The following is a 13,496-nucleotide window of genomic DNA, read 5'->3' on the forward strand; positions in this document are numbered from 1 at the left end:
CTAGTTAAATCAGAATTGGAAAAAGAACTTGAAAATTGAAAAGCAAAACATAATGTTGCATTTCTGGCATGTTAGTATGTGAAACTGCTTGTAGGACTTACTGGCTTTTTCAGGTGACTTTTTAAGTATTTGTGGCCCAGGTTTTTATGTGGATAGAATGTAAAGTTGTGGAGAGCTGATGACTTGCATTTTTGTCTTTGCATTCCCAGCATTTAGCATAGTGCCAAGCACATGGCGTGTGCTTGATAACTGCTTGTTGCCTGTAACACAGTGGTTTTCTAAGTCACCTACATAAAATGACAAATTTAAGGCCCTCCTATGTACTAGACATTGTATTAGGTGCTGGGAATATAAATAAAGGCAGAAGACAAGTCCTGCTCTTAAGAACTTTCTAATCTAATGGGACAAGCAAACAACTATGTATAAACTAGATTTGTACAGCATAAAGTGAAAATCATCTCAGAAGGAAGGCACTAACAGTAAGGAAGACCGGGAAAGGCTGCTTTTTTTTTTTTTTGAATGAGGCAATTGGGATTAAGTGACTTGCCCAGCTAGGGTCACTAGGCTAAGTGTCTGGGGCTGTATTTGAACTCAAATCCTCCTGACTTCAGGGCGGGTACTTTATCTACTGTGACACCTCGCTGCCCCATGAGAAAGGCTTCTTGAAGAAGGTGGGATTCTATCAGAAACTTGAAATAGGCTAGGGAAGCCAGGAAGCAGAGAGTAGGGACAGCCAGTGAAAATGCATACAATGGGAGGTCTAGGTGGATTGTCTTGTTCGAGGAACAGCAAAGAAGACAGGGTCACAGTTGCCAGTGCAAATACAGTACCTGGAGGGAAGTAAGATGTAAGAAGACTGAAGAGGTTGGGAGCCAAACAAATAATTTGGTATTTTGATCTTGAAGGCAATAGGGAGACGCTGGAGTTTATTGAATAGTAGGGTGAGATGGTCACACCAACACTTTAAGAAAATCACTTTGCTATCTCAGTGCAGGATAGACCAGAAGGGTCCAGGAATGAGATGATGAGGGCCTCAAGGCCCCAGGGTAGTAGTGGTGTCAATGGAGAAGAGGTGTCTGTGTGAGGTGTTGAGAAGATTGGAAAGAACACTAGATCAGAAATTGAAAGACTTGGGTTTGGGTCCTGTCCCTGCCACCTGCTTGCCTTGGGACAAATCATAGATCATATATAGATTTAGAGCAGGAAAGGGACCTTGGAAGTATCCAGGTCAACCACCTTGGATCAGCTGGAAAACAGAACCCTGGAAGGGAGTGGTCAAAGTGGGATTTGGTTAGTTTTAAGAAAAGCTTCTCCACAACATGCTGAAAGATTAAGTAACTATATTTGTGTTTGATGAAGCAAAATCTTAACTTTTATCTGGTGCTCTGTAACTATGTTTTATTATATTATGAATTTTTCCTTGCTCAAGAATCCTTTAAAATATGTCTTAAAAATGACTTGTGTTAGAGAAGTGTCTGGGGGCCTAAGGAGACTCAGTCACTTGGACATTCTCTAAGCAGGAAAATGCCTACATTTAAAATAATTCACATGAATAAAAATTGTTATTGACAGGCTTGTGCCTGCAATGGAAGGCACAGAATTTTCTTCCACAGTTTTATTAACTAAGTGGCACAGTGAGTAGAGTGTTGGACCTGGAGTCAGGAAGACCTGAGTTCAGATGCACCCTCACATGCTTAATAACTGTGTGACCCTGAGCAAGTCAGTTAATCTCTGCCACCCTCCCAGGTTGTTGTGAGCATTAAATGGGATATTTGTGACACGCTTAGCACAGCGCCTGGCACGCAGTAGGTCCTTAATAAATGTTTATTACTTTTACCTCTTATCCCCTCCACCATCTTAAAGAAAGATACCATCTACGCCTTTATCCAAGTCATTGGTAAAATGAGTGGCCCATTGCCAAGCGTGGTAACAGTGCCCCATTGATATTGAGCCATTTACAGCTGCTCGTTAGGTTTGTACGTGTGAACGGCTCCGAATCCTCAGGACAGTGTTAACAGTTGTTGAAGTCAGCCAGCGCCCGTGAACTTCTGGGGTAATGCATTTCCAGCTCTTTGTCTAGCTAGACCCACACACTTCCCCCAAGCGGTCTCCACTGTTTGTGTGGCTCCCCCCTGACCAGTAGTTCTGAGGTCTTCCTCTTATTTGAGCTTGGGTGAAGGCATGCCTTTCACGTTTGCTCTGCCTGCCTTAGGGTACGGGCTGCCTGCTGCCGTTGCTCTGACTGTTCAGAGATTCTTTGGGTGTGACTTGGAGGCTAGAGATCAGTACTGTACTCTACTGGTACTGCTTCCAGCTGCCTTTCCAGCTCCTTCCTGATACAGAGTTTATATGGGGACATAAAGGAATGTGATGAGCTCAAGTTTTTGGAAAGTAAGATAGTAATTTTGATCTCCTTTCAACTAACATTTCCCTAAATGGCTATATCTGAAAATGGTGGGGATTACTTAGCATATATTTTTTTAAAAATCCAATCTGTAACTTCATAGGTGGAAGGTCCCTTGAAGAACTTACTTGGCAAATGCTGGCCATCGCCTTCCTTCTCTGAAGCTTAGAGCTTTAAAATACATTACAGGTCTTACTGACTTTTTGAAGGCAACTATCTCCTGAGCCACCCTGCTTTTCACTTAGTATGTTGTTTTTTAAATATTTTGACTAGGAAACAAAAGGAAACCAGGGTGGGACGGGGAGATAAAACAAAGATTTTCTACTTTCCCTAGGTTCAGTAACTAAAAAGTTTAATGTATGTTTACTAAATTGTCAATGCAGCTAGCACCAACCTTGTCATATAAGAAACCTGTAATTACCTATAAATTACCCTCCAATTTGGTATTTAAAATTTGGTCACTAATAAGGTGTGTATTAGCCAGTTTTTCCTTCTGTGGGACATTATTTAGTGGCAAATGTTTTATAATTTATTGTCTTTTCCCTTGTTTTATCCAAACTTTGTTACCATCTCATTTTTCAAATATGTCAACTCTTGCACCTGTTTTTGTAGGTACAATGGTGCACTTCCTAATGGAGACCGAGGACGTAGGAAAAGCAGGTTTGCTCTTTACAAACGCTCAAAGGCTAATGGAGTCAAGCCAAGCACTGTTCATGTAATATCAACACCTCAGGCATCCAAGGTATGTGACAGTGGAGGAGAGTGGGTATGTCAGAGTAAATTATTCTGGGTAATATTTAATCCTCCTTAACTGATTTCCTTCTTTTCAATCATTGCTCTTTTAGGAGATAATGAAAATCATGCATATCATATTCAATTTAATTATAAATGTTAGGGAGAAGGATTCTATCGTTCCCAGTAAATATTTCATAGTGTCTTACTTTGAACCAGTTTATTTACATTCATGAGACTATATATACATACATATATACATATGTACATATATATGTTATATATCAGTGTTGTTATCGAGTCTGTAATTGTTTGACTATTAAATTGATCACAGTTTGTGCTATTGGGAGTTGCATTTGCTGTGTACTATTTCAGAATTTTATAAATAGTTTTAAATTTTGTTTTCTGGCATTTAGAGAGAAAAAAAAACCTGGCCATAGCTATAATTGACAGTTTCTATTCTGTTTGGTTAGTTTTATTTCATCAAATTCATAGGTTCCTTTGCTAGAAAATGTTAACAATAAAGTATAAAAGTTTGATAGGTTCATGATAATACATGTAATGTTTATGTCTATATCTAAAGCCTTGGAAACACAATTCTGCCTCTGTGAATATTCTGACAAAAATTCTCCTATTCCTGTTTTTGGGACATTGTAGGTAAGGTTTTTATAAAGTACTAGTTTGAGTTGTCTTTAATGAGGAAAAGTATATGCCATATTAAAATTAAGAGTTGAAGAAATACTGAAAATCAAAACCAATATTTAGCCTTAAATTTTTGGCAAGAAAAAGAGAAACTGATTTTAATTATGGGTAATTTGGAGTAAAATCAAAAGAAACCCACCTTTGAAAAGATTCTGAGAAAATGAGGCAGGGTATAAAAAGAAACTGGAGGGTCAAAAAATTTTGTGGAAAAAATAGTTTTTAGATACTCGGTGAGTGAGTTATTATCATTAATATTGTCATTGTGATATTCCTTTTTTCACTGTTCTGCAGTTTTAAAAATGTAGCTCTGTATCCCGTATTTTATCACTAATATATTGCCATAATATCTTTTAAATTTTTTTTCTTTTTTATTATGACCTTAATTAAACATCAAAAAATGAACATTTCTGTAGGCAAAGAAAAATAAAAGTATTTGAAGCTGTGAACTTGAATTATTTTCTGTACATTTTTCCACTATGAACATAATTCTAACTCATCACAGTAGTTATAACACTGTTCTACTTGTGAATTTTGAATTTCCTTTTGCTTTCCTCTATTCATATTTTGAATGATTCATTGACATGCTTTTCTTTCTCCTTTTTTTTTTAACATTATCTTACATATTCCACCTTCATCTCACCCCCCTCAAATACAAGAAAAACGTTTGGGAAAAATAAATAGAACCCCAGAAGACAGACTTAACAGGTTATATCTAAAAATGTGGCTTATTCCACATCTGTACTTGGCTCATTCCACACTATTACCTCTAGACCAAGAGGTGGGAATTATGATTTGTTATCATTCTCTTGGAGTCCTAATTTTGCTCATTATATTAATCATAGGCCAAACGTCTTCCACAGTTGTTTCCCTTTACAGTATTATAGTGTTTGTACACATTGTTCTCTTGGTTCTATTCACTTCATTTTGTATCAGTTTAGAAAAGTCCTCCCGGATTTCTCAGCAGCCCCTCCCTTTCCATCATTTTTTATGGCACAGTGATATTTTTTTTTTTTTTGTGCGAGGCAGTTGGAGTTAAGAGACTTGCACAGGGACACACAGCTAGTAAGTGTTGATGTCAAGTGTCTGGTCTAAGACTGGTTTTGAACTCAGGTCCCCCTGACTCCAGGGCTGGTGCTCTATCCACTGTGCCACCTAGCTGCCCCACAGTGACATTCTTTTACATTCATATGCCTTATATGATTTGTTAAAACTTTTGTCATTGTTAACCAAGCATATGTATCCAATATGTTTCCAGTTCTTTGCTACAACAAAAAATGCTGCTATAAATAGTTTTAGACCTATGGCTCCTTTTCCTGCTTTCTTGGATTGTTTTGGATCTCATTAATGTCTTAGAGTCTAATATTGCTGGATCAATGCATGGTAACTTTTTGGGTGTAGTTCCAAATTGCTTTCCAGAATGGTTGAACCACTTTACAAGTCCACTAACAGTGCGTTAGTGTGTGTATCTCCCCGTAGTTCCTTCGACAAATAAATATTTCGTTTTTTAATGATTACTTACTTACCTGTTGGATTTGGAGCTTCAGAGTTGTTTTAAGTTATGTTTCTATTATTAGCTGTTTTTGGATAATTTTTTTTTCATGTGGCCGTTGATAGTTTGTTGTCTTTTGAGTGTTGGAGTACTATGATTCTGTGATCTTCTGGGGATTAATTTCATTCTTACCCTGCTTCCTCCATGTATTTTGTATAGTAGGCCTTTATCATGGAATTGGCTATAAAATTTTTTTTCCCATTAACCATTTCCCATCTAATTCTAACTGCAGTATTTTGTCATATGTAAAGCTTCTTAAAATCTTATGCATCCTAAATTATCCATTTGGCTTCTGTGATCCGTTTTCCCCTTGCTTGGTCAAGAACTTTTTATCAGTTCCTAGTTGTGAAAGGTATCTCCTTCTGTCCTCTAATTTGTTTATTATATGACCTTTATTATCTAGTTCTTATATTTATTTGGAGCTTATTATATTTACATCTTATATCCAATTGAAACTTACTATGGTGCATGGTATTAGATGTTGGTTTAAATTTAATTTCTGACAAGCTGCATTCCAGCTTTTGTAGTTTTTTTTTGTTTTTCCAAATACTGAATCTTTACTCTGAAGAGTTGGAATCTTTACATTTCTCAGCCACTATGCTACTGTGTTCAGTTGCTTCTGGGTGTTGTGTACATATGCTGGTGGGTTTTTTTTTGGTCAAGCAGAGGATAGATGGTCACTTGTTGGATATATGAGAATTCCTTTTGTATAGGGATTGGACTGGATGGTTGCTGAGGTCCCTTATAACTCTCAAATTCTGTGATCAACTTCTAAAATTTTTAACCAACACCAAATAGTTTCTATGATAAATGATTTATAGAGTTGATTGAGATCTCATACTACAAGGTTCCCTGCCTTCCCACATTTCCTCCCCTTATTTCCTTTGAGATTCTAATTTTTCCTAGTTCTGTAAGGTAACCCTTAGGTGGTTTAACTGGTGTGGTCCTGAGTATTGTGGGTTAATTTAGGCAATGTTATCTCTTAAAAATTCTACCAGCATGGTCCAACCGTGAACAAATGATGTCTCTATGCTTATGTTTCTGCAAAGTGTGTTTTAAAATTGTGTTGATATAATTGTTGTATGTATATTGATAGCCAGACTCTTATATTTTATATGGTCTCTAGTTAATTTGGATGGATTTTTTTTTCTTTCTTTTCCTACTGGCTTTTCTTGGTAAGCAAGCAGAAAGACTGATGATTTGTGTAGGTTTATTTTATAGTTTGATGCTTTCCTGAAGTTAATTGTTTCAGTTAATTCTTTAGTTAACTCTAGCATTCTGTAAGTATACCATCATATTATCAGCCAAAAAGTGGTAATTTCTTTTTCTCTTCTTGTTCCCTCAATTTCTTTTTCTTGTCTAATTTCTATAGCTAGCATTTGCTATGACTGTTATCAGATAACAATGATGACAATGGACCATCTGTTGCTTTACCCCCAGTCTTCTTGGAAAGGGTTTTATCAGTACTCCATTATAGATAATGCTGGTTCTTGGTTTTAGGTAGCTATTCTTTACCATATTAAGTAACAGTCCATTTATTCTGTGCTTTTTAACATTTTGAGCATAAGTGAGTATCGTATTGTAAAAAAGCCTTGTATTTATTGATTTAATCATGTCACATATTTATTTCATTAGTAATTCAAAATATTATTTTTGTATCTTTCCTAATACTGGACCAATCTTGAATTTTTGGTTTAAATTCAACCCGGCCATAGTGTATAATCATGCATAATAGATGTAGGCAGTTTGAAAAATGCTTTCTTGAAATAAAGTATCCGAGTTTTTTTTCTTGATCATGATTTTCAGAGAGTCTGATTATTCTTAATTTAACTTTGTCTGGCCCAGTTTTCTACGTCACTTGTTATGTAGAAACTCAAGGTTTTTTTTCTAACTTTAAATCTCTTAAGTTTGGTCTAATATTTTTTCTTATCATAGAATCATTCAATTCTGATATCTCCAGTGTTTTCTCTTCTGAGCTATTTATTCTCCTTTCAGTATTTTCCTCTCAGATTCTCATTTTATTCTTTCATTGTTTTTATCTGCTGTTTCCTTCTTCCCCCCCCCCTTATTTTTAGCAACTCTTCTTAGCCTTGTGACTATACTATTTAATTTTATGAAGTTCATTTTGTAATTGTGCGGTTACTCTATCCTTCTGGATTTGCTTCTTGTATTTCTTTTAACTCACAGTATTTCTTCAGTGTTTGGTATTTTATTCCACTTATTCACATATTCAGTCTTCTCCTTCCTCTTTTGGGATTTGGTGCTTGGGCTATTCTCCTCTGGTTCTCTCTGGTATGTTTAGATCATCTGTATAGTTTAACTAGTGTTTGTAATCTAAATGTAAGAATCCTTTCTTGGAACTGAATCATCAATCTTGATGTGCTCTTTATGATTGATATTTAGAATAAAGAAGAAAGTTAACAGCAAAATGAAAGGATGTCTCACAAGTTTTCCTTGGAGAGTCAGTTAAAGGAGTTTTAGGAGCTGGTTGGTTTTATTGTGTACCCAGAGGCAACAAGAAGCATCATTTTTTAATACATCTGGTCATTTTATATTTCTGTGTTATTTAAGTATTTGTAAAGAAGACCACCATGAAAATCAAGTTACATTAACAAGCATTTCTTTAACGTCTACTGAGTGCCAGGCTTTGTACTAAGTGTTGATACAAAGAAAGGCAAAAACCAGCCCCTGTTCTCGAGGAGTTTGCTGGTTAATGGGAAAGAACTATTGTAGGTAATGCACCAATATCTATTACAGGGTATAACAAGGTAGAGAAAATAGATGGAGTCCTACCAAATTCTTTTTATGATACAAATATGGTGCTGATACCTAAACGAGGAAGAGTCAAAACAGAGAAAGAAAATTATAGACCAATTTCCCTAATGACTATAGATGCAAAAATTTTAAATAAAGTGTTAGCAAAGAGATTACAGCAATTTATCTTGAGGATAATACAATATGATCAGGTAGAATTTATACCAGCAATGCAGGGGTGGTTCAATATTAGGAAAATTATCAGCATAATTGACCATATCAACAACAAAACTGACAGAAATTATTATTATCTCAGTAGTTGCAGAAAAGGCATTTGACAAAATACAACACCCATTCCTATAAAAAACACTAGAGAGCATAGGAATAAATGGAGTCTTCCTTAAAATGATAGGTAGCAACTATCAAAAACCATGAACAAGCATTAATGTAATGAGGCTAAGCTAGAAGCATTTCCAGTAAGATCGGGATGAAACAAGGATGTCCATTATCACCATTGTTATTCAATACTGTGCTAGAAATGTTAGCTGTAGCAGTTAGAGAAGAAAAAAGACATTGAAGGAATTAGAATAGGCAAAGAAGAAACAAAGCTATCCCTATTTGCAGATGATATGATGGTATATTTAGAGAATCCTAGAGAACCAAGTAAAAAATTACTTGAAATAAACAAATTTACAAAATTACAGAATATGAAATAAACCTACACAAAACATTAGCATTTCTGTATATTACTGTCAAAGCCCAGCAGCAAGAGATTGAAAGAGAAATTTTATTTAAAATTACTGTAGACATTATAAAATATTTGGGAGTCTACCTACCAAAACAGAATCAGTAACTATAGGAACACAATTACAAAACACTTCTCACACAAATAAAGTCAGATCTAAATAATTGGAAAATATCAGTTGCTCATAGGTAGGCCAAGCTAATATGATAAAAATGACAGTTCTACCTAAGTTAATTTACTTATTCAGTGCCATATCCATCAAATTACCAAAAATTATTTTATAGAGCTAGAAAAGAAAAATAACAAAGTTCATCCAGAATATCTAGGGAACTAATGAAAAGAAATGCAATGAAGGTGGCCTAGCACTACCAGATCTTAAATTGTATCATAAATCAGCAGTCATCAAAACTATTTGTTACTGGCTAAGAAATAGAGTGGTGGATCAGTGGAATGGGGTAGGTATGTAAGACACAATAGTCAGTGACTATACTAATCTACTGTTTGATAAACCCAAAGACTCTAGCTTATGGGATAAGAAAACTGGAAAAATGTATGGCAGAAACTGGGTATAGACCAACATCTTACACCATATACCAAAATAAAGTCAAAATGGGCACACGATTTAGACATAAAGACTGATACTGTAAGCAAATTAGAAGAGTAAGGAATAGTTTATCTGTCAGATCTATGGAGAAGGGAGGAATTTATGACCAAACAAGAGATAGAGAACATTATGAAATGCAAAATGGATAATTTTGATGATGTCAAATTGAAAAGTTTTTGCATAAACAAAGACAGTGTGCCGAGATTAGGAGGGAAACAGAAAACTGGGAAAGAATTTTTACAACCAGTGTCTCTGATAAAGGCTTCATTTCTAAACTATATAAAGAACTGAGTCAAGTTTATAAGAGTACAAGTCATTCCCCAATTGATAAATGGCCAAGGGTTATGAATGGGCAGTTTTCAGAGGAAGAAACTAAAGCTATCTATAGTCATATGAAAACATGCTCTAAATCACTATTGATGAGAGAAATGCAAATCCAAACGACTCTGAGACACCACCTCATGCCTGTCAGATTGGCTAATGTGACAAAACAGGACTAAAATTAATGTTGGAGAAGATGTAGGAAAACTGGAACACGAATGCATTGTTCGTGGAGTTGTGAAATGACCTAACCATTTTGGAGAGCAATTGGGAACTATGCCCAAAGGGCTATAAAATTGACTCAGCAATACCACTTCTAGATCTGCATCCCAAAGGGATCATAAAAATGGGAAAAGGACCCACATGTACAAAGATATATAAAGCAGTCCTTTTTGTGGTGGCAAAGTTTTGGAAATCGAGGGGATGTCCATCAATTGGGGAATGGCTGAACAAAATTGTGGTATCTAAATGTAATGGAATACTATTGTGCTGTAAGAAATGATGAGCGGGCAGACTTCAAAAAAACTTGGAAAAGCTTAACATAAACTGATGCAGAGTGAAATGAGAAGAACCAGGAGAACATTGTACATAGTAATAGCCACATTGTGGGATGACTAATTTTAACAGAGTTGGCTTTTCTCAGCAATGTAAGAATCTAAGACAACTCCAAAAGACTCATGATGGAAATTGCTATCCACACCCTGAGAAAGAACTATGGAGTCTGAATGCAAATGGAAGCATACTATTTGCTCTCCTTTTCCTTTGCTGTTTCTTTTTATTGCTTCATTCTAGTAGTTCCTCCTGTTAGTTCCAATTGTTCTTTACATCGTGACTAATGGGAAAATAGGCTTTACTGCTTAACATGAATGTATATGTAAAGCCTATATCAGATTGTACACCATCTTGGGTCGGGGTGAGGGGAGAAGTGGAAGGGGGAGAAAATTTAAAACTCAAAATACTATGGAAGTGAATGTTGAAAACTAAAAATAAATAATTATTTAAAAAAAAAAAGAATAAGGAATAGAAAGACCAGGAGACTTGAAGACTACGTGGAAGCTTTACACTTACGTGCCAAAATCCTCTTCAAGAGAAGAATCAGCATGCATTGGAAATGGAGACTATGGAATAAAAAATGCAAAAAAAAAAAAAGGGCATTGATTATATTTTAACAGAGAGAAAATGAGTCATTCCTAAATCATCCATCTTTGTGCATTACGACTCCTAACTTGTTAGAATTGTTAGAGCAAAGATAAAAACTAATATAAAACTAGGAAAATAAATATAAAACCTAGATACTTTATTTCAAGGAAGCATTTTTTTTTTAAAAAACAGCTTACATGTATTAGAATCAGTGATTGTTCACCATGGCCAGGTTGGATTTATACCAGAAATAATTGTAGCCTGACCAATTCAGATGAGTTATTGATGATGAAAAATGCAGTATGAACAGAAAGAAGAACATAGGCGTAGATTATAATATTTTCTTAGAGAAATTTAACTGATGTTTATAATTTAGTTGCCATAACAAGAAGGCTAAAAGAGCCTAAAAATCACATTAGTAAGCAAACTCTTGACTTATTTTCCAAGTGGAGTAATAGAGCAGCAAAAGGCAATGCTGGTTTGTAAAAGCATGGAAATGGTTGATGTAAGTTTATGAGCAGTAGCACCTCATGAAAGAGAGAGGAGTGGGGAGGATAAGACCATTTTAAAGAAGGCTTGAAAGAACTGAGTAAAGTTATCCTGAGGGCATTTAAGGATAAAAGGGAAGAGGACATTAAGAGAAGAAAATGGAAAATATCTGAAAAGATTCTTCTTTGAAATACATAAAACTTTTTTTAGTTATCTGCATGGCACTGAAAGGAATAAAAATAAGAAAAAAAAACAGGATTAAACCAAGTAAAAATAAGAGACTTGAGGGGACTGAAGGATTAGTAAATTCATAAAATAATTTCTAGGTCACATGACCAACAAGCTAGAGGACTTTCTGCAGTCCTTATGATATCTCCGACTGCTTTTTTTTTTTTTTTGGCGAGGCAATTGGGATTAAGTGACTTGCCCAGAGTCACACAGCTAGTAAGTGTCAAGTGTTTGGTCTGAGGTCAGATTTGAACTCAGGTCCTCCTGACTTCAGGGCCGGTGCTCTATCTACTGTGCCGCTTAGCTGCCCCATCAGACCACTCTAAAATAGGAATTATACCCAAGAAATAAAGCTATTTCAATTGCCTCCATGGTCTAAGACGCTCAGGTTACTAACAAGGTCAGAAACTAGTGAACTGACCATTGAGGTAGCTAACTTTGACCACTAATGCTCTCACTTAATACCACTTTCACCACCTACCATGCTCTCACAAGACTGTCAGCACATAGGCTTGGAACAGAATGCAGATCTACTCTTCCCCATCCCCCAAGGCCCGTGCCAAGGAAAACCAAAAGGCAGAAGCTTATTTTAGTTGAGATTGCTGTGTTTTGTGCTACAACAGTACTCAGCCTGAGAACTGCAAAAGAGAGAGTACCTGGGGCAGGATGCCAGAATGTACCTCGATCCATCAGTCCTGTCTAAAACAAAGGGTCCATCCAGTTCTGTCTCACCCAGAAGTCACTTTAGACACAGACTGAGCCTAGTGAAACATAAATTGCTCATTGTGGGAGGAGGCTGACAGTTGTGAGGTCCAGCCCTAGGGAAATCACCATCAAAGAGGAGGGAGTCAAAAATTAAGGAATAGGGGAAAAGAAAAGGGAAAACTCACTAAAATTACCAAAGATCTCAGGAGGAAGAAAGTTAAAGATCTTGATCATAAGGAAGTAAACCATTCGGGAAGTTATTGATAACAGAAGGGAATATCATGTCCAGATTAGCCAAGCAAGTCTAGATATCTCTGAATAAATACAGAAAGAAAAAGGAAAATGATTCAAAACTTCATTAGGCAGTGGACCATGTGGATTCCCAGGACAGCAAGGAACAATATCAGGATGCTCCTAAATGTTTTAAAAGAGAAACAAAAATTATGAAAGAAGACTATAAGTCCTCAAAGCAGAAGTAATTTGCAGAATGGGGAAATCTTAGGAATGACAAGTCTTATCAAAGAAACAAAAGAGAATATAATTAATGGGGAATGAGAATATGCAGAAGTAAAGGATAATCTGGAAGAAGAGAAACAAAAGCAATAATGTTTAAAAAAAACCCCATGATCTTTATAAAAGCAAAAAATATTGAACTCAAAGTATCCACAAACAACTTAAGGATTATAGGCCTCTAGTGAATATGAGAAGTCAAAAACCAGTTGTTTTTGCATTTAAATTTTACTTTTTTTTCCTAATTGACAAGTATTTATCTTCCTAACTCCTTCCTCTTTCCCTTCTATACCTCCTTAATTGATACACTATCCCATCCACCATAGTGGTTTTTTCAAACCCTTTCATACTTTCACAAAACTGCCATGGCTCCCATGACTCTCCCATAGACTGTCCCCTCTTTCAGATCAGAACTCTGCCTCATATTTCACTGAAAAAGATTAAGGCAATTTTACTCACTGCTGACTTGACTAGTGGTATCATTGGGTTAAAAGATATGCATAATTGAGTGACTTTTTAAGCATAGTTCCAAATTACTTTTCAGAGTGCCTGGATCAAGGGTGGGGAACATACAGCCTTTGAATCCAGACTTCACAGAACAAATCCCCTTAAT

General features: G+C 35.9%; 1 protein-coding gene across 1 annotated transcript in view; it reads left to right on the forward strand.

Annotated features, from left to right (window-relative positions):
* PELI2 (pellino E3 ubiquitin protein ligase family member 2) overlaps nucleotides 1–13,496 on the forward strand; it is a 116,461-nt gene that overhangs the window by 50,761 nt on the left and 52,204 nt on the right. Inside the window, exon 2 of the mRNA XM_020986451.2 lies at nucleotides 3,017–3,146. Coding sequence (XP_020842110.1) covers nucleotides 3,017–3,146 — 130 coding nt within the window. The remainder of the gene's footprint in view (nucleotides 1–3,016; nucleotides 3,147–13,496) is intronic.

This window comes from Phascolarctos cinereus, unplaced genomic scaffold (assembly GCF_003287225.1).
Source record: "Phascolarctos cinereus isolate Bilbo 61053 unplaced genomic scaffold, phaCin_HiC Scaffold_3;HRSCAF=262, whole genome shotgun sequence".
In the NCBI taxonomy this organism is placed as follows: domain Eukaryota; kingdom Metazoa; phylum Chordata; class Mammalia; order Diprotodontia; family Phascolarctidae; genus Phascolarctos; species Phascolarctos cinereus.